The sequence below is a fragment of the Sander lucioperca genome, chromosome 11 (assembly GCF_008315115.2).
Source record: "Sander lucioperca isolate FBNREF2018 chromosome 11, SLUC_FBN_1.2, whole genome shotgun sequence".
Lineage (NCBI taxonomy): Eukaryota > Metazoa > Chordata > Actinopteri > Perciformes > Percidae > Sander > Sander lucioperca.
This window is the reverse complement of record NC_050183.1, coordinates 19,727,805-19,755,491: the sequence shown is the minus strand read 5'-3', so window position 1 is coordinate 19,755,491 and position 27,687 is coordinate 19,727,805. Positions and strand designations below refer to the sequence as shown.

Here is a 27,687-nt window from a genome sequence, read left to right as displayed (position 1 = left end):
GAATTTAAGGTATGAAGCCCATCTAAGCAGAGATTTTAACTAATGTTCTATGTTTATGCGTATCCTTCTGGGAGTACTAATTGGCTGCTGTTTGCTCAGTTGGCAGAATTAAATTGGCTGCTTCGTGCAAAGGTCAGTAAACACATCAATCATTCCCACAGGAAGAAATTCATCTAAATGTAATCATGCATTAAGTGGAAATTTGACCCTGGAGCGATCGGACAAAGATTTCTTTCTTTCAGGGAAGTGATCCTGACAGCAATTGAAATAGATTATTTAATGGATCATATCCCACCCACCTCTATCTAAGGAATATTGAAAGGTATGAGTATTAAAATGTAGGACCCATGTTATGCTCCTGACTGGCTGAATCAAAGTTACAAATCATCAGATGATGATTAGATGATAATTGTTAAAAAGTGATGTTGTTAACAGCCAGTCACAATTGTATGTCTCTACTATGAGATTGCTCATAAGACTGCTGTACTGTATCTCCCAGGCCTGACTGACCACGATGATACATTCATTTTCTCGACCACAGAGAGTCTGAAGGGAGGGACAGTGCATTCCTTGTTTGACCTGCATGCAGTCATTACCTTTACAAACACAAACACGCACACAGTCATGAACGAACAAACATGCCTCTGTGCAAGTTCCACTGCAAGTCTCACACATAAAGAACAAGAATGCTACATCTTCATTACTGATGTAATCAATACTAAGAGTCCCAAGCTGTGTTGGGTAGTATTGATTACTCAGCAGAAAGGGCTGATCAGGTCAATTGATCAATAACCCACTGAGTCTCTGGGATTCAGCCGAAAAGACACAATATCTCTGAAACTGCAGATTGGGCAGCCCAGCAAACTGTGAACTCTACTTACTCTACTTTAAAGCTGCACTAGGCAAAAATAATAATAATTTGAACAAAAAACAAGTTGTTTTATCATCCTGAATCACAAAGTTGAGCTGCAGCAGAGAAGAGCGTTTTATGTGCACTTACTGAGAGCTCACTTTGTGCAGTAAACTGACATCATGTTTTATTACGTTTACCCCTCTCTGCCATTTAGGACTACCAAAATGCAAAATTGCCAAATGCAGCTTGAAAGCTAAGTCACCACCACCCATCACTTATAAAGCACTTCCACATCTCTTCAATCGTAGGTTAATACTAGAGATGTGGTCATCCAAATTTGGTGACTCGGATCATATACTGTTCAACCAGCTAGCCTCACCTCAAGTGGAGAAGCACTCAAATGAACAACAGGGCCTACAGGAAAATCTAGGAGTCAACCTAAAGCTAACAAGTCAACGTAATAATTGACATATAGACAATGGTGTCGTCTGTTAAAGTGCATTACAGATCAGGCAGTTCTCCTTAAAAACTAGCTAATTGGGCTAATTTGGACACCAACCTTTGATTTTAAGGGAATAGTGAACAGAAACAGAAGAGAAAGACAAGACAGACAGAAAAACAGATCATAGCATAGATGATTAGGACATAGACACATAGCCTAAGAGACAGACCCGCCCCAATGTAGGGGCTACATAGACAAGACAGATTACATAGTGTAGCATTGAGCCCTGTTGGGTGCCTGTATATCGCAGCAGGTCTCCGGTGTAAGGGCCTTAATAAAAATACCAAATTCTCCCTGGCTAGACTGCCATTGCTGTGCATGCTATGAAGACGGCATGGCCATCACATTCTATTCAGTCATTGGTCTCTATGATTTTGGTTACAAGGTGTTAATGATATATTTAGTTAAATAGTACACTACTGTGGATATGTGATTAAGCACATTGTTTTGTCAAAATCAAAATGTTCAGACTCCATACTCTCCCAAAACAGACTGACGGAAATAAGAAACTCATAATAGTGCAGTCCATGATGGCTTGATCAACACATCTTCTGCCTCTAAGTCCTCGTTCGGTTGTTGTCCACAAGTTATGCTAAGGCGCACCTTAAAACCAGTCTCTTTGACCGCCTGAAACCCTGCTCCCCCACAACTGTATGCTCAACCTGCATCGGATCTTTAAAAAAAAAAAAAAGACTTACAGTAGAGTCGTGGCCACATTATGGGCTATAACAGTCGGGACTGCAGCCCAAATCTTTAACACCAAGAGGTGGTGTGGGTTTATCAGGATTCATAAGCATTGTTTCTTTCTTGACAACGTCCTCCCCACCTGTTGCTGCGGCTGGATGCGTGGCAATGGTTGGTGCTGGCCTGGCACTGCCCGGTCATTTGCTCCAGGAGGCTGGCCAGGCGGGAACAGCCGCTCTGCCCATGTTGGTAGCAGCACAGGGACTCCACACAGCTGAGGGCCTGCGCCTGGGGGGCTGATAGAGACTGGAGGAGAAAGAGGGTGTGAGGGCAGAGGAAGAGCAGGAGAAGGTGGTGTGAAAAGTTGGAAAGACGCGTAGAGAGGGTAAGAAAAAAGACAGGCGTAAAGAGAGAACACAGGACAAAAGCAAAAGAGGGAGAAGCAAGTGGAGAAAGAGGAGAAAAGAGAAGAAAATGAATACCAACACAACACAGTTTCACTGTCACATTCTGACAGGATGATGGACTGGAGGATAACATATTGCATGCTGTCACAGGAAGAATGGTGTACAGGGAAAACATTCAAAACATGCTACACAAGGGGCTGAAATGTTGCAAATAAAAACATAAATCAGAAAACCTGTAAACAAAGAAATCTTTGAGAAAACAGAAAAAAAGGTCAAAACGTAACGGTGGTTGTACACAAACCTCTCACTAACAATAATAATACTGAAAACATATTTTTAGGACTAATCAGACTTGTCAATGAGCCAGAGATGCATTTGTAGACAAAGCTGAATGAAGTCGCTGCCTAGAAACCTGCAGGGTCAGGTGGCTGTTAAACTGAGTCAGCACCCGAGAGAGAGACCGTGTGTGATGGAGAAGAGAGAAAAGTGAAGAGCAGGGAGACAAAGATGAAACAGAGTGTGAGGTTACACTCATGTAACGTTTGCATCATGTACAGTCCTTTTCTAGAGCATAATAGGACAACATAATGATAGATTAAGTCCATAAATCAGTTTAAATTTGTACATTTTGCTATTATCAAATTATTACAGGCTTCTTTTTGTGGAGATGTACGTTAAGATTAAAAACTTAACTCAGGAGAACAGCAACTTGTTGATTCTTTTCAAAGTTCTAAAACCTCCAGTTTCTTTCAGCATATGGAGAGCTAGGTAAACACTAAGAAGCTTGTTATGGTCTACAATGAGCAAGTTGAGGTATTTTGAAAATGTCCTTTTGTTGGGAGCCAATTTTTGAACTTCCATATTTTATCATTTGATGTTGTCTCCTGTGACTAGCCCAAAATGTGCCTATTTTATAGCTGAATGTGTGACCTATGTATTCCACAGTGCTTTGGATTGTGATGTTGCTGTTGTTGCATCTCTCTGCAGCGGAAATTGGAGACACTGTTGGCATGAAACCAAACTTCTGGTTCTTGGCTGGCAAAAGCAAAACACACAAACGGGACAATGTGATTTATCCTGGCAAGGTCAGGTGTCCCTGGATAATAAATGCGTGCTTTTGCTCATCCTCTATCAGAACATATTGCTTTTTCTCCTTTTGAAAAAAAAAGATTTGTTCATGTAACTGCAACACAACAGTTAAGCAAAGAGAAAAGTTGTAGAATGATTATTTCAAACACACATATACAGTAAAAGCAGTGGCAGCAGCCAAATCACAGCTGTAGAGGTGGATGGTAATGTATCCTGGACTAGTGTTCATCTGTTGGTGAAGTGTCCTAGGCGTAACAATGCTGGTCAGACCAAATAGGTAATAAATACTGTCAGCTTAAATTTGTTATTAACTCTACAATATCAGATTTATCTTGCATTAATCTACCAGTCGAATCAATCTGTGAAGCAGAATCAGCCATCACAGGGCTTCTGCTGTAAATCAGAAGCAATGGCAGGCAATGTTGAGGTACTGCAGTATTCAGTGGCAGTCATTTTACAATAAAACTTGCTCTCCAATGCTGTTAACCAGAGATATGAACAAGAAAGAAGTGTGTTTCTGAGGAACTGTTTGTTGCAAGTTATTTTTTAGTTCTAGAGAACCCGCAGCAATACGATGACCAGAGTAAAACCAGGCCAAACCTAATGATATATAGTTTTCTTTTTAATATATATATATATTTTTTTATAGGAAAACAATGCCTGAATTGAAGATTTTGTCATAAAATGGCCAAGGCCTCAGTGACAGATATATGGGTGACATCATCCCCTGGTGGATTTACTTTATTAGCTATAGAGTTCAGCTCAAGTTCATGTTTGCAGTCCTTTTTACTTAGCACATTATGTTGGTTTATACAACTCCAGACAGCAGAGTATCTTTGGCAAGATCTTCAAAGCGACTCTGCATAAGAAAATGTAATTACCTTGGGTTTACAGTATGATATGGCACTCACAAAGTGCAAATTGTATATAGAGAAAACAAAATACTGAAATTATAGCACAAAAGAAAAAATGAACTTAAAAATCACACTTGAAACGCAAAGGGGATTCTATGAAATATCAAATACTTACAAGCAGACAATGATATATAATTAAGACTTCAATATGGAGTATTATAATGGTGGGATTAGATGGTTGAACAAATATACAGCGAAGACGAAGTCAGCATGCCAACAGCATTCTCTCTCTCACTCTAAACTCTGATCCCAGATCTGATCAACAACAGTGAAGGGTGAATTGAGACCGGAGTAGGATAGGATGGGGACAACCATGGTTGGGTAAGGGACAGGGTTAGTTGTACCTGTGTAGGGAAGGATGAGCTGATTCATGGGAGGGTATGTGTGAGAGAGGACGGGGCCATTCATACAGTAAGTGAGACCGACAGGGCTGATACAGGAATAGTTTTTTTCATATGAAATAAAAAAAAAGGGACAGTGCAGGTGAAGCTGCGGCATACAGCCATGGGTGAATGACTGAAGGTGCAGGGTGTTTTGAAGGAATATAAGTAGATATGTTGTTGACTGCAGCGGTTAGGGCGTGCAGAGGGTTGGTTGGTCCTTGGGTGAAGCCATAATGCTGGGGCAGCACAACAATGGGAGTGAAGTATGGTACTACTACCTAGGGGAGCAGGGGTCTGGGCTGGGGGCAGCAGGGGGAGGATAAGCAGCTAGCAGGTGCCAATTGTCCTCCCCTGGGCTCCGCTGGGCTTTAACAGGGTCATATTCTGGGCCGACTGAACCCTCACCCTCTTCCATCTGAAGGACACAAGATGCTTACAGTGAGCTCAGCTGGCTAGTCAAACAGCTCATCAGTCAGCCAGGTAGACTGTGGGTAGGTCAGACATCGACACAGCAACATAACCAGTAAAGCAAGCCTGTTGATAACCGATCACACTGCAAAAATATGCAGAGTATTCATTTTGTCTCATATTAAGTCTTGGAAAAAGTCAGTTGAGGTAAAAGGATGAGATAACACTTTGTTTCCTTTTACCATTTCAGGAAATATCTGAAAACAAGCACCAATTTTGAAAAGGCACTAGTGTCGAAACATAATTTTAGATTATTAGACAAAGTCTGGTCCACTTTTAACTGAGTACATTTTACTGTTTCTGACTTTTATTAAAGGGAACTTTATTGACCCTATTTTCCCAAGTGACTGATGGGAACAACAATCTAGAAGAACGCTGTAAGCGGCCGCCGTTAACCGGGCTGCAATGTAACTCTAAAGGACAAATGTGTACTCAGTTAAAATATTTTTAAGGTGATTTTCATTTGGGCAAGTTTTTAAATTAATCTCACAGCATTTTCATTATTTTACATTTTGTTTCGTGAATATAGACTCAATATGGGACTAAATGACTGCGGCTACAGTGGATACATTTGTCAGTGCTGCTTATTTACCAACCAGCAGATTAATGAATCAGTTAGTAAGCAAGCAGTCAGTCAGTCAGTCAATCAGCAAGTCAGTCCAGGCTGCACTGTAGGGGGGCAGTTAATTACATTTCTGACCCTCATTCCACAGTGCACTCTCATACACTTATACATACAGTATAAAGAGACCAAATCAATGCTGGTCCCTTTTAAAAGCCCTTTACAAGTGACCCGCCAACAATCTTCAACATAGCAACAGAGTTGAGAGCAAATTTTCGGCTTACAAGGCAAATAACAACTGCTGCTTCCTGCTGCTTGAAACAGGACACTGATGTGCATCCCAGGTCTTATTCCCCTGCTACACATCTGAACCTCATCTTAATTGGCACTGTGAGATAATCATAGATCACTGCTTGAGATGAGTTCTTTCAGAAAATTTGAGTGTGGGGTGAGGTCACTGGAGGAGGGCTTTAATTCCTCACGAAAGCAGAGACAAGTGAACACAGAAAGAAGCTGCAGGCATAAGAAAGATATCTCGTGGGAAGCATCCTTGTAGTGCAGATAAGAGCAAATCTATTAGTATCCAAACCAATTAACCTGCTGCTGAATATATCAGTGCTACAGAGTAGGCAAACAACGGAAACCCCAGGAGAGGGCTCTGGGTTCTTTTGCGATTACCTCCCTCTAATCTATTTAAGAAAAAAGATAGATATTGGAATTCATTCAACAGAACTGAATAAATTGCAGTATACAGCACATAAACATGACTACACACTTTGATTTTGAACCCAGTAAGAGAAAATATCGTGTAGTTCTACCAATTCGACAAACAATTTAACTGATGCTGAGGAAATAGGATCTCTTTTGCATAATGTGCTTTGTCTCAGTCAGCCCACAATTTCTTTCTGCTCATTGAGTTTGTGGAATGGGACCTGCATTGCCTATATTGTTAGTGATTAGGAATATAAACTCAGTTTTTTTTAACTAGGCTTATATTTATATACATACGGAGTAGCATTCCCTATCAAGTGCTACAGAACCATCAGAGTTAACATGCCATATAGCTATAAGGATAGTATATGCACACAGAAAACATTAGCCTTGAAAAGACATTTACCATACCAGGGCTTCAAATTTCAAAGGCTTCAAAGTTATTTTCATTATCAGTTAATGTGCAGATTTCAATTAATCTCAACGACTTAATCTCAATTAATTATTTGGTCTATAAAATGTCAGAAAATGCCCATTACATCATCCCATAGCTCACTGTGATGTGTTAGAGGTGCTTGGTTTATCTGACCAATCGTCTAAAACCAAAAGATGGTCAATTTACTATTATAGAAAAGCATCAATCCTTATAATTTGGGAATCAGGAAATATATTTGGTATTTTTGCTTTAAAAAGACTGAAACGATTAATGGTTGATCATAATTGTTGATGATTAATTGTCTTGTCTATCGACAAATCAATTAGTCGACTAATCATTGCAGCTATAAATCATACACAAAATACAGATACAAGTATATTAACTACTATATATTTCACATGATCTTGGACAGTTACACATAAGCAAAAGTAAAACTCTTAAGACTTAAGACGCTTATGTTGACTAGTAAAGACAGAGCTGTCGGGGGGATTATTTTTCGATCAATGAGAGCTCACACTATTGTTAGCATTTCCGTTGCAGTCAGTTTCTAGTGACAACTGCAATGATGGTACAGGATCTTCAAGTCTGTTAAAAACAGCTGTGATAATAACACAGCAGTCTGTCATGCTTGTAACAGGACAGCATCATGCTGCTGTACAAGGTGGCCCAGACCAGTCCAAGGGTCTGTCATGCAGCTGTAGTGGGGTATCAGGCTTGTGCTGTGAGTCTGCTAAAACCATGCAGGGGGACTGCAACTCTGAGGTGAGGAGGGTGAATCCAGTTTGAGGGTGTGTGTCTGGGCATATGTCAAGAGGGCGGACCATGCTGTAGATAAAAGAGGTGGTGTGATGGGCTGCCTCAATGTGACTGTATGATGTGTCACTTTAAAGGTGCTTACACACCAACCAGACGGCCGACCGTCGGCAGAAAAGACAGTCGGACTGATCAGTCGGGTCCCCGAGGTCCAAAAAAATGCCTCAAAACACACTGAGGCGATGCCGACTTGATCGTACGCTCTGCGCGCAATACGTCTCCATAGCAGCAGGCGGCGCTTCTCTGTATTGTTTCCCAGAAAATGAAAACCGGCAGCTGATAGGACGAACGCGTCACGTGGGTCTTTTTTCTCTGGAAATTCACAGCCAGACTGTCATGGCGGCTTGTTCAGAATACGATCTCATATTGTACTAAAATAGTTAACCGAAACGTGTTTCTGAAAACATTTTAAGCGAGAAATAGGCCATGCAGTTACTGAATCTGTCTTCATTTCAGATCGACAAAGGTCAGTTTAAAAGATTTTCATCAGATTTTGAGAGGCTCATCTGCTCGCCATTTCCGGGTGAGTATAAAGTTGGCCAAAATAAAGGCCGACAGCTCCTCCGACAGACGATGGCACGGAACACACCGAAGAGACTCGAGTCACTGACCTCGCCAGACTGTCCGACGGCCGATAATCGGCTCTGTGTGTCAGCGCCTTAACATGAGTGTGGCATGCCAGGCGGAGGTTGTATGACAACACCACTAGCTGTTGGTCAGGAGGTCTGAGCAGGTGCTCTGATTTAGGACTAATGCAGATGCAGGGAGTCACAGTCAGAACGACTCAGGACCCCAAATAGGGGCCCTGTACGACAAAAAATTAGGAAACTAAGACAATTAAAGAGCCCCTATTATGCTTTTGGGATTTTACCCGTCTTTTAGTGAGTTATATAGTTTTTTTTGTGTACGTAATAGATCTATAAAGTAAAAAAACACACACATTTCACTTCACTTTTCAGGAAAGGGGGGGCCAAGAGCTAAGACAAGCATTTCAGGCAGAGGCGCTGCAGCAATGGGGAGTATGAGAAACATTTTATGAACATCAAAGCCTGTAGACCTATTCTAGTAGACCCTAAGAGTACAAATATGACGCTGAAAAGGAATATAATAGGGGCTCTTTAAGTAATTCATTCCCTCACTCATTCATTTGTTCATGCAGTGGGGGGGGGGAGATAATGAGAACCATGCTGTAACAGGCAGGAGTGGTGGAAGTCTCAGAACACATTCTCTATGTCAGCCTCTCACTAAAATGCAACTCATGCAGCAGCTGAAATGCTTGATGACACATTGCATTATTTCCTACCCAAACAAAGCCCCAAAATATGTTTAGTTCCCCCTCCCTATCCCAATCACAGAGAATGCTGATTGGCTTGTTCAGGGCATGCAGTCATAGATATAGCAACGGTTCCAACATTAACAGCACACGTCTCTGCAGTCAGTGTACTGCCAGTGTTAGAAACTGTGGGGGGCCTCAGGCCTACAGTGTTAGGCCTGAGGGGGGCTAAATTAAGTCCAGACCTGGGAGACACTTCATTTCAGTATTGTCTGAATGATCATAAAGAGGAGCGCTTGTTTCATAAAGCAATGTTTCTACTTTTTAGGGGCTGTCCATGTTATGCTGTAAATTAGATTTTAACGCCTGATTTTGAAAAGGTACTGTATGTAACACACTTTTTTGGTACCAATCATATTCTGTTATTTCAAATGTGAACTTCATTAGGTCACTTATTTTATACATACAAAATGTTGAAAAAAAACAGGCCCTTTGGCGGTTTTTAAAAGTGCTAAAATATTTGAAATACACATTCAAGCAGCATCCATGCAGGGAAACAACACAAACCAGTAATGTTGGCTGACTATTCACAAACATATACAGATGCATCCCATAAACTACGTATATAGAAATATTGCATATGAATAAAGCACTCCTAGGATACTTTTATTTGAATTCATTTTTAGATGTATTTTAAGCCCAGGTCTGAACCAGTCTCATCTCCTCTACCTAATTTTGCCCAGCTGGCTTTTGGCTCTGGACAGAGGCTGCAGAGCGATGAAGTCATCCCCTATCGCCACACGGTTGGTATACATCTACACCAGGAAAATACACAGAGAGGATAGGAGGAACACACACACACACACACACACACACACACACACACACACACAGGTTAGATCAAGATCTCATACATACACACATTCAAACACACAATTTATACTGTAATCACTTCCAGAATCACACACACATACACACAAAGACAAAACGGGACAAAGGTTAGAGCAGAAACAACAAACACCACATAGGATTGGAAAAGGCAGTTCATTTTTTTCCTGAGAAACAAGGAGACTTTTGAATGGAGGAAGGACGAAGCTAAAACATAAACAGTCTCCAGCTGAACAAATCATTACAATAACAGCGTAGGTCTGCTGAGAGGAGACCATGCACGCTGTGTGTTTGTCTATGTGTATGTGTGTATTGGATCAAAAGTAAGTCATGCGGTATGTGTGTGCAACTCAACACCATGCTGTTGCTATAAAGACGTGGGTAACTCATGACCACAGAGGAAATAATGAACAATGTGACGGAACATTTTCTCTCTGTGTCTAGAATTTGAGTTACCTTGACATTTTACCCCCTCCAGGCTCTTCTCACATTACAGGAAATCATTTCCATGTTTTGTGATACAAGTAGGAATAAGGGTTAAATCTAACACTGCACACAGAAGAAAAAACTACTGGAGTGTGTTTGGCCTTCCCTGTGGTATTTTATTACTTTTAATGAGTTTTACTTTTGAGGCTGCAGACCTGCAGAAAATACTATTTAGCATTCTTCACCTAAAACAATTGGTAGGATTATCTTACACGTGTGGTAATGGACTAGCTAATGTCCAATTGGTCCCATTGATTCAAATAAATACTTTTTGATTCTACTGCAACAAGTTTTATCTCAATACCTGATCTTGTACTGTCCCGCCTGACTTCTTTCTCTCATTCTGCCTTTCAGCCTTTTTAAATCAGGATTTCGACTCAACAAAAAAAAGAAGGTAATTTTGGCTTCGGTCACCAAACCACAATTTAGCTAAAACAACGCAAGTTACACTGTAAATGGATGCTACTCACACATCCAAGTTTACCAAAACTAATCTAACATTGAGAGCAGAGATAAGCACAGACAACATCTGCCATTCCCAGAGTAACTACGGCAAAGTGAACGCCCAGGAGAAATGCAGGATAGTACAAAAAGTTTAACTAAAAAATAATAAAACAGTAAGTTAAGAACTGCTGCAAGAGTGACTACAATGTACCTTGGAGTCAGGCCAGCAGGGTGTAGGGCATGTGAAATGCAGGGAAACCTCTGGGAAATAAACAGATAAATGCTGCTGGATGAGCCTCTTTAAAGCTCACGTTACGCTTCTCCGTGTTTTCGTCATATCTACTATGTTATAATGTTGGATTTTCATGTTAAACATGGCCAAAACTTCAAATAATGAGGTAAACGTATTTTAGACAAATCCCTGTGAGCTAAAACGTTCAGATTTCCAACTGTTCTGAACACTCCGGTTTCAACAGTTTTTTCTACTCTCAGCTAAGTCTTATGCAACTTGAAGCCAGCCTTCTATGATTGGTCGTATGCTCCAGGTAGGCAGGACTGGAGTATGTTTTTTAAGCCACTGCGGTGTTAATATTGTTGCATGTAACTACATGCTAACAGCAGTAAACAATGTCACCTCGGCTGCCAGTGTTGTTAAATTCTCCCCAATTCTGGGTCACATTACTCCTGAAACATTTTCTGTTAGTAGTATTTGGTTTAAAAACCTTTATTTGCGACTGCAGAAATTGCTGCTATATTCTATTAATGTCAACTGCTAACTAAGTAGCTACATGGCTAACGGCAGTAAACAATGTCATCTTGGCTGCCAATATTGTTAAAGTGCTCATGTTATGTTTTTTGGCTTTTTCCCTTTCCTTTATTGTGTTATATATCTTTTTGTCCACGTTATAGGTTTAAAAAGTGAAAAAGCCCAAAGTCCACCCCAAAGGGACTTACCATCTCCAACAGAAAACACTGTTCACAAACTGCTCCAAACAGCTCTATCGTAGTCCAGCCTTTACTTCCGTGACAAACGTGCATCATTTTGTAACACGTTATAATGCTCGCCTAGCTGCTAGCATGGCACGCCCTCATACTCTGCAACTGACTAGCTAGCAGTGCTGACCTAGGTACTGCGCATGTGCGACTCCCAACAAAGATGTAACAGAAGTGAGATGCCTCACTCTGTAGCTAAAACAGAGAGCTCAACACACAGGGTGAAAAGAGAAGCTGCAGCAATATAGAGTACAACAAAAATAGTGTTTTTTTTTTTTTTTTAATAAAACCACATAAACCTATTCTGGTACAACCTCTAAATACAATTATGAACCTGAAAATGAGCATAATATGAGCACTTTAAATTCTCCCCAATTCCGGGTCGCATTCCTGCTGAAACATGTCCGATTGAGTAGTGTTTGGTTTAGAAGCCTTTATCTGCGATTTTTGACGATAGAAAGCGTTGCTTCATTTCACTACAATCTAACGTTAGCATACTGCTAACTATTAAGTAGCTACATGCTAACGTAACATAGCTGTAATCTCAGCCAATGCTGGTCATTTCTCCCCAAATTCCTGCTTCACTTACTGCTGGGACATGTCCAGTTGTGTAATATTTGGTTTAGAAGCCTTTATTGGTGATTTTTCACGGTTTTCACGTTTCCAGGATGCACACTGGCCAATCAGAGCAGACTGGGCTTTTTCTGGAGGAGGGATTAAAGAGACAGGCGCTCCTACACAGCGTCTTATACAGAGGGTGAATACAGAATGAATGTTGTTTTGTTTTTTTACATTAAAGCATGTAAACATGTTCTAGTACAAACAAAAAATGCAAGTGTAATCCTGAAAATGCTATATAATAGTTGCCCTTTAAATACTAGACAATTTGAAATAAAACCTGTACTTTGTAACAAGTATAATCTACTTTAGAGGAATGGCTGGACTTCTTTACAAAGGTGCCCAGAAACCCGAAAAAAAGTCTTTGCTTTTTTTTTGCTTTTTTTTTTTGTCTTTTCTTCCTCCCCCTCCTCCCCATGTTACCTGGCTCTTCTGTGTGCCGGTGGGCTGCAGATGTCGATAGAAGATCTTTTTAACCACATCAGGAAAAAGGCAAGTTATGACGATGATGATGATGGCAAACCAGGCTGAACCGCTGGACAGCAGGTGTACAAATACAAAGTACATGTCCTGGGTGTGGAGGAATGGCCTGGAGGGAGTGGAAGGGACACAATGGTTACATACTGCAGAATAAAGGGTAAAAAAAATAAAAATAATGTATGCTTCTTATCATGCAGCCTGGCTCGTCTCACTGTGCCCTGTTTCACTGGCAGTTGGAGTTGTGCTTATAGAATTATTTGATTATTCCCAGACACGACAGAATTTAACGACTAGTGCAGATGTCACTAGAGGTCGACCGATTAATCGGCCGATTTTTGGCATTTTTTTTTTACATAATCGGCATCGGCCAATATCAAGCCGATTAATAAGCAGGCGCATCTGCGGGCAGCCTAGTGTTAAAAACATGAATAGGCGACATTTTTTTACAGCGCGCCCAGACCAGCTGCCTCCAGCCCCTCCCCTCGTGAAGTCTTGCCGTGTGTCTCGCACAGCCACTTCAGGTTCAGACGCTACCGTTAGCAGTAGCATGTTGCTGGTGTTCTTGCCTTGGGATTAACTGTACTAATAAAACCGTACAAAACACCGCGGCCACACCGCTGTGGAAGCTCCCCGAATATCATTTATCAGTCTGGTTGTTACCCCTGTCCGTGGCAGTCTCAACCACTCCTATAACGGAGCTAACTGGAGCTAACCGCTAACAGAGCCTTCAGTTCTCCGTGCCTGTATCCATTAACTGCATCTATGGACTCGAGCACGAATAAAACCCTTAATTTTATTAAATTGGCTGGATGAGTTTTAAATTACAACTAAGAGTTGTTTGAATGACAGAAATGTGCTCAGATAAGATCCTAATGTAGGCTAACAGTAGGGTCCCCAAAACACAGATAAAACACTTCAACAAATGAACAATGATCTAACAAACAAGGTGAACAAGAAGTGACTTTAGAGAGCCCTAGTCTGATGTGATTCAACAGGAGTTAGGAGGAAATAGTGTTGAGATTAATAACATGTCACTTTCTGTGAAGCAGATTTGTATTCTCAGAAGTTTAATAAATGCTGATAAGTGCACTAAACTTTATTTTTTCATTGAAAGGTTTATTTGACAAAGTTTATTTTCTTCTTACCTGTTTCGTTTATTTAATATATTTTTCATACATTATTTATACAATATAGGCTACAGTATGTTTTTACATTATACGTGTAGATTGGTGAAGTGTTCAATAAATGTTTTTGTTGAGAAATTCTGTGTATATTAGTGCTACGTTTTACCTTTCAAATAGAGGTTTAAAAACAAGCACATATCAGCCAAATATCGGCCAAAATAAATCAGCAGCATTAATCGGCCATCAGCTGACCCTGATTTCTAAAGATCAGCATCGGCATCGGCCAGAGAAAACCCATATCGGTCGACCTCTAGATGTCACACCACAAATATCGATTACGGTCCAATATTTTCAGGATGACTGGATTGAGTAAAGTGGTTAAGACCGATCTGATCAATCAAACACACCCTCAGCCTCAGGGCCTCAGTGAATATCTGCCAAGTGACAAGACCAGTGAATCTGGTGTGAATCCTGATGGTATAAAACCTGTTTACTCCAAAGCCTCAGCATCGGACTATTTATTAAATATATATTTCAGTAAGCAACTTGTGTCTGCTGATTTTTTCAAAGGTAGCTACTCATAATGTGATTCTACTGACATCTAAATGAACACTACCATAACTAATAAATTATTCAAATACTGTGTGCAAAAAAGTGAGCTTCAAATCGATAATTTGAAATAGATGTTTTTATAGAACCAGGCATATATATGATATAATATGGAGTATAATATACAGAATATGAGATTCTCATCCATTTATCCATTCAATTCCGTCTATTTATATATATATATATATATATTTTTTAGATATAAAAAAGATTGTCTTCTTCATCAAGGCATTTTAACATTTTATGCAGACAAAGTATGTGCTCAGAGGAACTTAGAGGGTAGATGTTTGTCACATTATGTACTCTACTGTCCACTTACTTTCATTTTCCATCATTAACTATCAAAGCAGTCATTTATTACCTACATGAAAGGATGTGGAACAATGTAAATGTGATGATTTAACACTTTAAATTTTTCTTTTGCAAGACAGCAATAGTGTTTAGTCACTGCTTCTTATTCTAAGTGGTGTTATGATATGCCGACATGGTAGACTGAGCAGAGAAGACCATGTTACACAGTGGCAGAGCATGTTGTCTGAGTTTCTTAGAGCAGCGTCTTGTACAAAAAACAAGGAAAAACATGAACTTTGTAAGAACCTCTTCTTACCAGATGATGCCTCCATAGAAGAGGGAGAAAATGAAGTAGAAGGCAATCGAACCCCACGTCACAAAATGGTTCATCCAAGTCCAGAAATGAGTCTCTAAAGCAAGCTGTTATTACAGACATACACAAAGACACGCACACATAGGAGGGGGAGGAAAAGAAGGCTAGGTGTAAATCACTGAGACAGTGGTCAATAAACCACAGCAATCTGCTTCTGTGCTGTGAAAAAGACCTTGACCCCAACCTGTGATAAATAAATTCCTATTAATTGCCACTGACATCATCGTAATACTTCACAACATGCTGTATTTCATATTGGGAATGGTAATGCAAGTGTGTCCCTGTGGACCCAAACATGTTATAAAGCTCTCATCTAATGCACACTGAAACCAGCATCTTAAAGCTGCATTTAGCCACTTGTGACCAGGAGAGGGCAAAAAGACTCAAACACAAACTACACTAATATTACACTCATTATATAAGAAAAATATCATGCATATTTACAGCTGAATATAACAGAAAGTATGTTACTGTAGTAAAAAAAAGAATGTGAAAGAAACTAACGTTTAATTTAAAAAGTCATGAGAAATACGTTAAAAGATGTGAGGAAAAAATGTTGATGTGAAATCTAAAAATACTAGCTAATACCATTCTGAAAAATGTTGTGAGAGCATAAGATTGGGTGTAATTTACCTTTAATGTGACTGTGATGACCATGACAGTAAAGACCAGCGTTCCAAATGTCCAGTTCCCAAACATCTACAAAACAGACATAAAGCTGGTAATAAAACTGTCAACAGTATTACACTTTGACAATAAAATAGAGAAATGGTGGTGATGTTTACTTGCATAAGCCTAGTTACTAACAATATAACAATATGCTAAGATCATTGTATGGTTGACTTGTTTTTCACTCTTCCTATTATAATGAAGATAAATATTGTTTCTACCCTTTGACTCAGCACTATGAGGTTGAAGTTGCAAATCATTCAAATATAAATCTGTGATATTTTGTTGGCATTTCACTACTGTGAACGCTGTGTTTAAAATTGACTTATTATGTTGCTAAGATATTATACTGTAAATTGCAAACCACACATCTGGATAAAAGTAGTAGGTAATCAGGACAGGTGGGACAATGTGAGCAGTGTTGTACTTCAGTTGTTTAATGGAGAGAAAATATCTACAAGGCTTCGGCTTCAGTCAACTAGTTGCAAGCTACCGCCGGTAGTTCCACCACTTGCTCTGACAATCACTTTACTTGTAGAGTGAGAGCTGTGGGGGGCATTGTTTTGTTGCCAGCCAATTCAGGACCCTGCTGGAGTCTGAACACTCAAAAACTAACTAAACTAAGAGGACTAAGATGTCCTCACAGAAACCTTCAGTGGAACGGAAAACAATTCTGGGCCGCTTACAGGAATATTGTTCAAGTTGTAGCTTATGTTTTTATTTATATTTTTATCTAAATTAAAAAATATTATATTATATTATAAAATAATAAGTCCTTTACAAACTTTACTCTGTGGAGCCACTTTGTTGATAAAATGACTTGTCTTTTTATGATCTATTTACATGGGCATATTTACCCATCACTAACCTTTCACCCCAGTAGTGATGGCGCTGGTAGACTTAATAAACTTGCAGTTGCACCATGTCCAGATTTGTCATTCTTAAAGGACAAACTGACCCTCATTCTAACATAAATATTTAAAACCATAATCAAGTTAGTGGACGTAGTAGGGTGGGAGCAAATTCTCTGCCTTTGCCTAGGAGACAGATTTACAGTATATAACTGCTTAACTGAGGGTTTCTAATACTGTATTTGAGCAGGAGAAATGGAACTGAGAACGAAAGACTTTTAAATTAAAGAAAAATGGAGAAATCAAAACTGATTGCAATTCACCAGAATTATCAGGGATCAATAAGCCACTGCATGTTTTATAACTGCAATCATACTACTCACTTCAATATTTAAAACAAGATCCTGTCAACGTGTAAATATACTGTAGAGCATATGTATGAAAATGCATCTTTTTCTACATAAATAGCAAGACAAAAATATGTTTAGGAATCATCCTGATAGTCCGTTAACCCCCCAAGGAGACATGCATCCAACTGGAGAGCAGACTCTTACCAGCTGCCTGTTAGCTCGCAAGATCTGAAGACATGCACAGCGTGAAGGCAGAAGGAAAAACAGAAATCAACAAAAGACAGAAGAGTAAGACAAGCGAGAGAGTGACAGCAAAAGGAGTTAGTGCTTTCGGAAATACCAAACAGAGACAGACAGCAAAGATATGCAGCAGGAAAGAGAAGTTAAGGGAACAGATTTGGTGAAGAACCAAAGACACAGAAGATATGATAAGAAGAAAAGGTCAAATGACTAAAAATTACTCATCAACAAGTGAATGACATACATGCTGGCAAAGTACTAGAGACAAACAGACTGTATACAAGGCTGTTAAACAAAAACACAGAATGAGGAAATAACAGATAAGAGAATTGCAACATTAAGGGAAGGAGTGACTGAAGAAAGACCTGCAGGAAACTTGACCCATCAATAACAACACCTCATCATAACATGCACACACATTTCTTTGTAACCCACTATTCATTACGTAAAATGGTTTTGGAAAATCCTCTCAGCAGGACAATTTCTTTTCTAGGAATTTTACTATAAGCAAACAGTACATTGCACGCACACGCACACGCACACACACACACACACACACACACACACACACCTGTCCATTGCCCATAAGTGTGGTGTCCTCTCCCATCAGTATGTAGGATCCGAAGAAGAAGATGAAGGCGTGACAGAAGCCCAACAGAGTCCAGTACAGGAACGTCCGGAAAGACAGCAGGGAGTTCTTGCTGATGTCCCTTTAGGTATACAAACAGTTTTTAATTTCTTAAAGGATTTACTGTATCAAACCACACTGTCATGTTTCACTGTGAAGTGAAGTTCAATGTTGAATGAATGAATACATTCTAGACCAAATAGTATGCAGATGGCAACAAACTCAAACTATGTTTTGCTTAATTTGACTTAAAATATATATATGAAAGTGTCCCACAAACTAATTTCATATCTGAAGTGTGCACCTACAGATTACATGTAAACGTACCTGTACAGGCCAGGTTTATTCTGCAGTACGTGTGGATGGACCAGCTGTTCAAACAGACTGTACACCAGGATGGGCAGTGAGGTGAAGCAGATGTTGTACAGTGTCAGATAAACACTGTCGTACAGAGTCTGGGATGGACAGAGACAGTATTTCACTTAACGCCAATCTATTAGCTGAAACTGACATATGCAAGTCATCTAACCTAACTTAAACGAAACAGGCCCAGGGCTTAATCAGTGTCAGATACACAGGCAAAAAAGAACGGCAGTCATTTCTGAGGGCAGATGTCATTTTTGTCTAGGACCAAAGTAATAACCTTAATCACAGACTAAAACTTTAGCTACAGACTTAATGTAAATTATAGTTTGATAAATCATTTAACATAAGTCCTATAGCTAGAAACATTAGAGTAGTTTAAATGCAAAAGGCTAGTTTCACTATTTAAATGTTAACACAACTTTTAATGGCTCCACACATTGAGTAAAATGTATGATTGAATCTCAATGAAGTTCTGGCTTTTGGAGCATTTTGAAACTCATAGTATATATAGTATATATAGTTATGTAGTATATCACATTAAAAAATGTTATCAAACTGCTGCATCCCAAGTGTGATGAGTGGAAAAAAAACCTTCGGTATCGTTAAAAATGCATTATGTGATGTCAATGACAGACTGTGCAACATTAAAACCACAAAAAAAACGGGTGGAGTAGAGAGATAAAGATACTTACTTGTTGTGAAAACAGACAGAAGAACTGGTATAAAAACTGCGGCGTGATAAAACACACATTCTAGAAAAAACAAGAGTGAAGGAACAAAACATTAAAAACACTGCAGTGAAAGGAGACATGCCCAAACAGTCTTGTTGAGCTCCTGGACAAGGAATGCATTTGAATTAAGAAATTAAGATGAGCGAGTCCAGTGTTTTTAAAAGTGCTTTATACCTTAATTTATGTAGCACTTTTCAAAACACTGGATTATTCATAAAAGCATTTGCAAATAAAGTTCATTTACTTACCTTGTAGAAAAAGTACTGTACAAGCGTAGCTATTCGAATGTAGTAGAAGTGACCGTGGACCAGCAGAAGTTTAGCCAGAAACTTAAATCTGGCAATTGCATAGTCACTGTTTCTCACGGCCTGACGACCCTCCTTTCCCATGATACCTGGAGACGCATGAACACACATATATTGGAGGATACACTGCAGAATACAATTTAAGACTTATACTCTGTGTGTGTGTGTGTGTGTGTGTGTGTGTGTGTGTGGGGTGAGTGTTTACCTATGCCCACGTGAGCTTCCTGTATCATACTGACATCATTGGCTCCATCCCCAATAGCCAGTGTGATGGGTTTCTCTGGGGAGGTTTTAAAAAGACGCACCACCTGGACAGAAGAAACATTGACATCTGGACATGAGGGTACTGTATTTGTGTGTGTGTATGTGTGTGTGTGTAGGGGGGGGGGGGGGGGGGGTGTACCTTAGCTTTCTGCAGCGGGGCCATGCGGCAGCACAGCACAGCTGAGCAGTTTTTACACACTTCCATAAAGAGCTTCTCATGTTCCCTCAACGCTAGGGACAGACTGGCCCCATCCACAACTAACCCGTGCTGTATAACATGGTCCTCTTTTATCCTGGGAAAAAATGAAGAAGAGAGAGTTAGAAAAGAACAGAACATGAGGAGATCAATAAGGACAGGAGCAGAAATAACTAGTACCAATTACTACAATCTAATGCTATATTAGATTTAACTGTTAGTCCATTCAGCAGCACATTATCTTAGTACATTGAGGTTTTGTTCAATACGCATTTGTTACAGATAGATTCTACTTTTGTATAGCAAGTTTGTATTTTAAAGATTAATCACTTAGGAGCTTTTTTTTGTATAGCTCTGACAACCTCATTGTTTTTTTGTTGATGCAAAATATGTTATAGGACCTAAATATGGAATTTAAATATTTAGGTCCAGTTTCAGAGCTAGACTACAGTATATTGGAAACAAGCATACAAAGAAACTCCACTTCAGTCACTACAGCAATGGGTGTTCCTTCCTGCCCACAACCTTTCAGGGATCCACAGCATGGATGTATTAAGAGAACATCGACAGTGCCCGGTTGCCCTTGGCAACCAGATTGAGTCAATTGGCAACCGTTTCGTGGCCTCCGCATGTTAAAATCTGGTGCTAATATGGCACAGGTTCCCGGTATCTACCGGACGGAATAGCGGATTTCGGTGCCACCTAAATGTCTGCGCTGCTCTCTGATGCTCCAAAACAGACGTTAAAATGTAACAGAAGCATCGCTGCATGTCACGCTAGTTAACACTAATAACACGTTACACTTGGCAGCAGGTAACGTTAGCCTTCCGTTAGCTACAGTAGTAACTGGATTAAAATTAAAATGCTGACAGCTAAACAGTGTAAAAGTGCGACTGTATTTCACAGCAGAGGATTCCAACACCAGGACGTACAACCTTCTGCCGCTAAAGCTATGAGCTAAAAGACACAAACTAGCACTATGGTCGCTGCTGTGAATAAAGGTTGCGTTACCCTTTTCTCATCTGTTTTTGTCGTTTAACAGCAATTTACTGGTGAAAGAAGTAATTATTGTTAAAAGTTATTAAATTTTTAATAATCATTTAAATTCCCCCCTTTTTTGTGCTGATCAGAAAATTGATCTGATCCGTGACTTAAAACAGTTATCCGAACCGTGAGTTTTGTGATCCGTTGCACCTCTATTTGAGAGGGATGGGAAATGATATTGCAACCCATTCTCTCATTGTTTCATTATTAAAATGTGTGGTATAATTACATAAGAAATTAATTGCTCCAAATATACAAACACACTCACCTCCTGGCCAATCTGCGGAGCTGCTCAGCACACTCGTTATCAGAACGTTGTTGCAGAAGCTCCAGGATATTCATGGTCCTGTGGAAGTGGCCACAGGACAGGCTGACGCTGACCGCTGTCTCATGTTTGTCCCCTGTCAGCACCCATACTTTGATCCCTGCCAGCCGCAGAGCCTCAATAGTCTCCTGGACTTTGTCTTGGAGCCTGAGAGAAACAAGGGAGGGAAAGAAGATAAACCATGTGCTGTATATGCAACTGTCAAGTGATCCCTATATATAATTATATTAGATCAATCCCCAGGTAACATATACTAAATGTTGTTTTAGACTTGTTGTGGGTCGGGTGATGAAGCTAACTGGCTTTTAAACCTGGTGTTTTATTGCTGTGGTTGTAATGTGGTCAAGCCACAGAGGCTTGTTAGTAATTCAATACACCTATTTGGGGATTGACAAGAACTCTACATTTCTTAAAGCTCCTTTTAATAGACAGGTGAAGTATGTGAGTATGGACAAACCTGCTTCAAAAACAAACAAGCACACAACAAATACATCTCATTTACTATAGTTTAATAAATAGGGAGTCACAGAGTTCTTCAACACCAACACATGAAACTAAAGGCTCTTGGCATCCATGGTTGCATGTTATCCATGTTTGATGAGAGGAGATGGAGGGTAAAAAACTGGCTCTGAAATTGGGCAGCACTGAGGTTTTAAAGAATATTACCCTATTTCTAACCACAGTTAATATTCCCAAAGAGGTTAAAATATTATGAATATGATCTAACATGGCCATGCCTGTCAGCGTAATGCTATTCATATTAGGCTCAAAACAGAGAGAAATTCTTGTCTCATCTTCCATTATAGAGGATATCTTTTGATTGTGACCATGTGTGCCTGAGGAGGAATTCATTCCAGATACAGATACAGCATGGAAGAAAGAAAAGAGAGAGATAAATGGAGAGGGAGAAGGGAGAGGCTTATGTGAGGAACAGATGGTGAGCGGATGCAATCACTTATCAACATTAGTTCCAGAGAGGCCCAATGACGTAATGACTTTCTCCCAGCTGACTGTACATTGTTTGTTTGTTTGTTGAAGATTCTTCCGCCTACTCTACATGTGTTTCTTACCGTTTTATGATGCCCCAGTTTTTCTCTGAAGTCAAACTATTTTTAATTCACATAGCTTTAACGGTTATTTACTGTAACATGATCATCTTTAGTTTGATTGTATATTTTTTACTTCTCTAGCTCCAAGCAACTCCCATCTTTATTGAGGGTATGGTCAAAAAGCTGTTAGCTAGATTTTCTAGTAGACTAAGAGTCTACAGCCAAGCTAGCAGCTAACTTTTGCACTTTAGCACTAAACACAAAGTGCAGCTGAGGCCAATGAGATTATAATTAGTTTTGCAGGTCTGGTCATAAACCAAAGTATTGGACAAATTAAAATGCTGAACTGACAATGGCACTAGATGAAAAGTCAAAGGATCACAGTTATTAAGATTTATCTTCTGGGGATCTTGGCTGCCTGAACCCAATTCCATGGCAATCAATCCAATAGCTGTCAAGACATTTCACAAAAAAGTCACCCTGTTGGTGTGGTTAGCAGAAAAGCCAGAAGATCACCAAAGTCAGTAGGCCAGTCCTCTGGGGACCATAAATGTCCACCAAATTCATGACTATCTATCCAATAGTTGTTGAGATATTTCAGTCTGGCCCAAAGTGGAGGACTGACCAACCTTCAGACGAACATTGCCATCCATACAGCCATGCTGTTAGCGTGGCTTTAAATGCACAGGAGGCAATAAAATGTCAATCTAGAGCCACATTACATAGCCAACCATGTGGAAATAAAACATATATTTTATCCTAACAGTAACTATGTTATTTACTCACTGCCTATGGCAACACATGATAAAAAAAAAAAAAACGTGTTACATAATTAGACATCATAATGTATGCTAGATATCATTGTAATTGGGCAGTTGAAGTTAATCTTAGATGATAGTTAATCACCTATACCATTTAGTGGCTTTAAAGTTAAAGCCAGTAGCTATACTGTACTCAAAAGCCAGCAACTCTTGATTCTGAATCAACTTCTTCCTACTGTATGCATCAGTTAATACACATTGTACATACATAACTATATTAGAGGCGAGCAAACAGGGTAACCTAAACAAATCCAACACTACATTGTGCTACTGCTTTCTGGTTGGAATGAACTGATAAGATTTCTACTTGATGTCAAAGACATAATATGCATAAGAGGATGGGAACTGGTTTTCAGGAGGGGCAACACCAATATATTCAAATATATTTGTTTGTCTCCATACTTGTCCTCAACCCCCGTTGCTCCCAGCAGATGCAGGTCTCTCTCGATGTAGCTGAAGGCCTCCTGCAGCCTCTCCTCCCTCTGCTGCAGCGCAGTGCGAGCAGCGTTCAGATGCCTGTCCACATCAATGTACTCCTCTGGGCTGAAGTGGCGACACGCTACAACCAAGGTTCGCAGACCTTTCTACAGTGGGAGGAGCAGGGTGGGTGGTGGGTAGAGAATAAACAGGAGACACGAGTCAGAATATAAGAAATATGAAATGAAAAGAAGAGAGAAGAACATTAAGAGGAGGAGGAGGAGAAATATGTTGATATAAAATGTTAAATGTAAAAATGAAAGAACAAAGAGGGGGTAAATGTAAGAAAGTCAAGAAGATGAGGGTATGAGCAGAAGAGAATGAAAAGTGAGATATATGGAAGCAGAGAGAGAAAGAACAGAAAAACAAATTATTGGAGTTTGGCTTTAAATCACGGAACCAGCCTGAGGGTTAGACGACCACAAATCAACCCAGTCCAGAGCACCGACTCCTGGGTACTGACGTCCGATGACATGATGTGGGGGGTGGATTTGTGTGTGCGTTTGTGTATGTGGCTGTTGTGGTGACGAATTTACAGTCTAATGGAACACAGAGCAACAGAGCCAAAAGTAATCACTTCAATGCTGGGAAATGCCAGGCCTACGCTCACAGAGACACGCAATTCTGAACATATGGACCAAGAGGCAATACAGAGTCGGATATTTGAAGGTTTCATTATAAGATTGAGGAGCATTTTTTTCTGTGAAGAAATTCTTTGAAGTGGCGAAATGTGTTATATTAAGTTTATTTAATGTGTCTCAAAGGTCTGCTTGTCTACCCTCCTTCGTATGGGTAAAATACAAATATTGATAGCCATATTAACTTAACAGACTGTCACAGGTAGATTATGACTTACCACAAAATGAAGTACATTTAATCTAAAAGAACAAGATATGTAAGTTTATCAAGTATAGCGAACATATCGGCAACTCCTTTGACTACAGATTGTCTGCACATTCAGAGAAAATATTCTGAAACATGTATGATGCGAGTTAGCTGACCACTCCACACTGGAGAACCTGGAGACAACATACACATTTCAAAAATCTTTTGCATTTTTTTCTTCTTTATTTCTCACCAAGGCAAATTCGTCAACATGCAGTCTTGTCTTTTCTATCTCTCCACTGGTAGTGAAAGGCAAGATGGCCGACTCTGCACCCTTGGTGAATAGCACTTGGCCTCCTTGAAAGTCAACACAGTAGAAAGTGTGTTAGCTAAACATATAGAAGAAAAAAAATACATATACCTTTGAGAAAATACTATAAATATAATTAAAAACTGTACATTTGTACACAAAATTAACTTTTTTACGCATTTTTTAAGCCTTAACATATTCATTTCCACTCAAACAATTTTAATGTATTTTCAATTAAAAAAAAATTTCTTGTCTTATTGGCTTTTATAGTTAGCCTGTCATGCTTTTTGATCTCCAGTCTTCTGTTTGACCATAAGTTCAATATGATCAAGCTTTCAATGTTAATTGCTGCGGTCAATATTTTGTTAACAATGCGAAACATACTGTGTAGGGTAAGGTGGAATTACCTGAGGGAGTCTGCAGTATGACACTCATCCTCCTGCGGTCAGAATCAAACTCTAACACATGGAGGAGTTTGTATCTGAGAGCAAAGAGAGACACTCGTGTTGACCTCACTTTGGACTCACAGCACAGACATGACCATTTCTTTTTTCACAGGTAGCTTACACAACCGTTTGTCTGCAGTCTAGATGTCATGTTTTTATTGCATGGGTATTTGTTGTTGAAGAGATTCACAGGGTTAGACGTACTTCTCTGATTTGCCAAATGTTTTGATCTCCATGGTATCTCCACTGCTGCGAGTGAAGGCCACTCCGATCCTGAGGAAAAACAGACCGCAGTTAAACCTAGAATTCTTTGAAAAATGGACATTCTGACCTTTTAATACTGGGCGATAATCCAATTTGGAGTTTGGAAGGCTTTAAAGGGGGGATAAATGATCTAATTTGTGGCTATAGCACTCCCCTCTAACCACTCAGGGCCCTATTTTAATGACAAGTGCAAAATGGTAGGTCTTGAGCGCACGGACTGTATGGGCGTCTCCAAGCGCACCTGCTGTTTTGGTTCATGTATGTGCAGCAGCGCCAAGTTCAAAAGGTCTGAGTGAGTATACATATGAGAATACAGATCAGGTGCGGTGATTAATAAATACGCTCTGAGCCAGTCACTGTGAAGCATGACAACAATAGCTCAACTGATGAAAAGACACTTCTTTTGGGAAATGATAGTTGTCTGGATGGTGCAAAGTAACACGACGTGAAAACACAGGACCACAAATCTGCAGCAAAAGGCAGGTGTGTTTCTATCTGTGTTTTTATCATTAGTACAATGATGATTAAAATACCTAATAAAAAAATGTTGATGATGCCGCTGATATGATATTATCAGTCCCACGCTATTTCAGTTTTTATTCTACTGTATTTCATGTTCTAAATGGTTACATTATAGATTGTTAATATTTTATAGAAATGCTATATATATATATATATATAAAAAAAAAAATATATATATATATATATATATTTTTTTTTTTTTTTTAAGCATTATTATGTTATTGCTGCGCATTTGCTCCAAGCATATAGTTTGCACTAGTTGATAAAATAATAGGACTGACAGTGACGGTGCGACAGAAACCAACATGGTTCTGAGACGTCTATTTTGAGCGCAACATCTGAGACCCAGTGTCCACCAAAATACAGACTACTCGCTTTGCACTGCCTCATTTTTTCAGTTTGCACTTGTACTCCTATCTGTACAGGCAAAGCAAATTTCAAGGTCAGGAAAATAGCAAACAGTGGGAGGAGCACAGCTTGTGCTCCCTGTTGCACCACAACGAAAATGATACCCTGCTCAATCAGTTATTAATCTTCCTTAGGGTCATGGAGGGACGGTGCTTACAGTTTATGACATGTGTTTTTACTGTGGGGGGAAAAAGGTGGCACATCCTACAGAAATGCAGGTGAACAAATACATGACCAAGACTCCAAACAAGGTGATAAAATGTAGGACCTCCTTGTTGTGAAGTGACTAAACACTTTATCAAACCAAGCAAATCAGACATTTTTTGAACACCAGAATACAGTGCAAAGATATATAGCCCAATATGTGTGTGTAATCTGACCAGTGGTGTCACATTTCAGTTAAATTGCGTTGTAACATTAACTGAGTGTTATATTTACGAGTGATTATTGAGGTTATAGTTCCAACTGTCTCCTTTTGGTTCAAATCAACACAGATACATTGTCTGTGGAGCATTTAGGCACTGGGTCATGGGTGTAGCCCTTCACAGCTCAACAAAATCAATTTGATGGCATGAAAACTACATTGGCCAGGATAACTGACTCCATGCATGAAGCCTGAAAGTTTTGTAAAACAACAGTCTAACAATTTAGATGAGCGCTACACAGCCACAATTCTTAATCGTCAGTTTACCATTGTTTTCTTGTAGAACTAGAGAAGTGTTGTAGCTTCCCCTTTTATCAAACAGTATAGTAGCACACGGTCACTTTCAATTCATGTTTTTTCCCCTTCTGAGCCATTTTCCACACAGACCTGCTTGAGGGTTTTCTACCACTCCCTGGACATTAAATGGTTGCCTGCTCTATATTTCTATTTCAATGTCCCTTAGCCGCTGACACAGTCAGAACAGGTAGAATTTAACATGTCAACAGCCAGGATTCATATTGGTGCAATGGTCAAGAAATGGCGGATATATTATATATACAATGCTTTATGGTGTTTTGTTTCCTTGCATCATTGGACACACAAAAAATAAAGACTTGAATTTACACACATTTCCTGAGAGATACACACACACAGACACACACACACACACACACACACACACACACACACACACACACACACACACACACACAATCTGTTGAAACCCAAAGCTCTTATGGAAGTACTGCATGTTGCCACAATACACATGAA

General features: G+C 39.6%; 1 protein-coding gene across 5 annotated transcripts in view; it reads right to left on the bottom strand.

Annotated features, from left to right (window-relative positions):
• The window catches only part of atp11b (ATPase phospholipid transporting 11B (putative)), a 62,501-nt gene that overhangs the window by 8,713 nt on the left and 26,101 nt on the right, over positions 1-27,687 (bottom strand). Inside the window, exons 15-32 of one of the 5 annotated variants that reach the window (XM_036006881.1) lie at positions 25,503-25,571; positions 25,260-25,333; positions 24,796-24,899; positions 23,643-23,824; positions 21,314-21,517; positions 19,945-20,098; positions 19,747-19,849; positions 19,485-19,630; positions 19,198-19,257; positions 18,467-18,594; positions 18,083-18,221; positions 17,476-17,499; positions 16,035-16,100; positions 15,345-15,448; positions 12,948-13,113; positions 9,825-9,910; positions 5,111-5,247; positions 2,182-2,345 (exon numbers count right to left, since the gene is read on the bottom strand). In XM_036006881.1, coding sequence (XP_035862774.1) covers positions 5,160-5,247; positions 9,825-9,910; positions 12,948-13,113; positions 15,345-15,448; positions 16,035-16,100; positions 17,476-17,499; positions 18,083-18,221; positions 18,467-18,594; positions 19,198-19,257; positions 19,485-19,630; positions 19,747-19,849; positions 19,945-20,098; positions 21,314-21,517; positions 23,643-23,824; positions 24,796-24,899; positions 25,260-25,333; positions 25,503-25,571 — 1,897 coding nt within the window. In that variant the 3' untranslated portion in view covers positions 2,182-2,345; positions 5,111-5,159. Of the gene's footprint in view, positions 1-2,181; positions 2,346-5,110; positions 5,248-9,824; positions 9,911-12,947; positions 13,114-15,344; positions 15,449-16,034; positions 16,101-17,475; positions 17,500-18,082; positions 18,222-18,466; positions 18,595-19,197; positions 19,258-19,484; positions 19,631-19,746; positions 19,850-19,944; positions 20,099-21,313; positions 21,518-23,642; positions 23,825-24,795; positions 24,900-25,259; positions 25,334-25,502; positions 25,572-27,687 lie in introns of those variants that run through there. The other 4 variants (XR_004102015.2, XR_004102014.2, XM_031282288.2 and 1 more) reach the window with 4 other exon arrangements.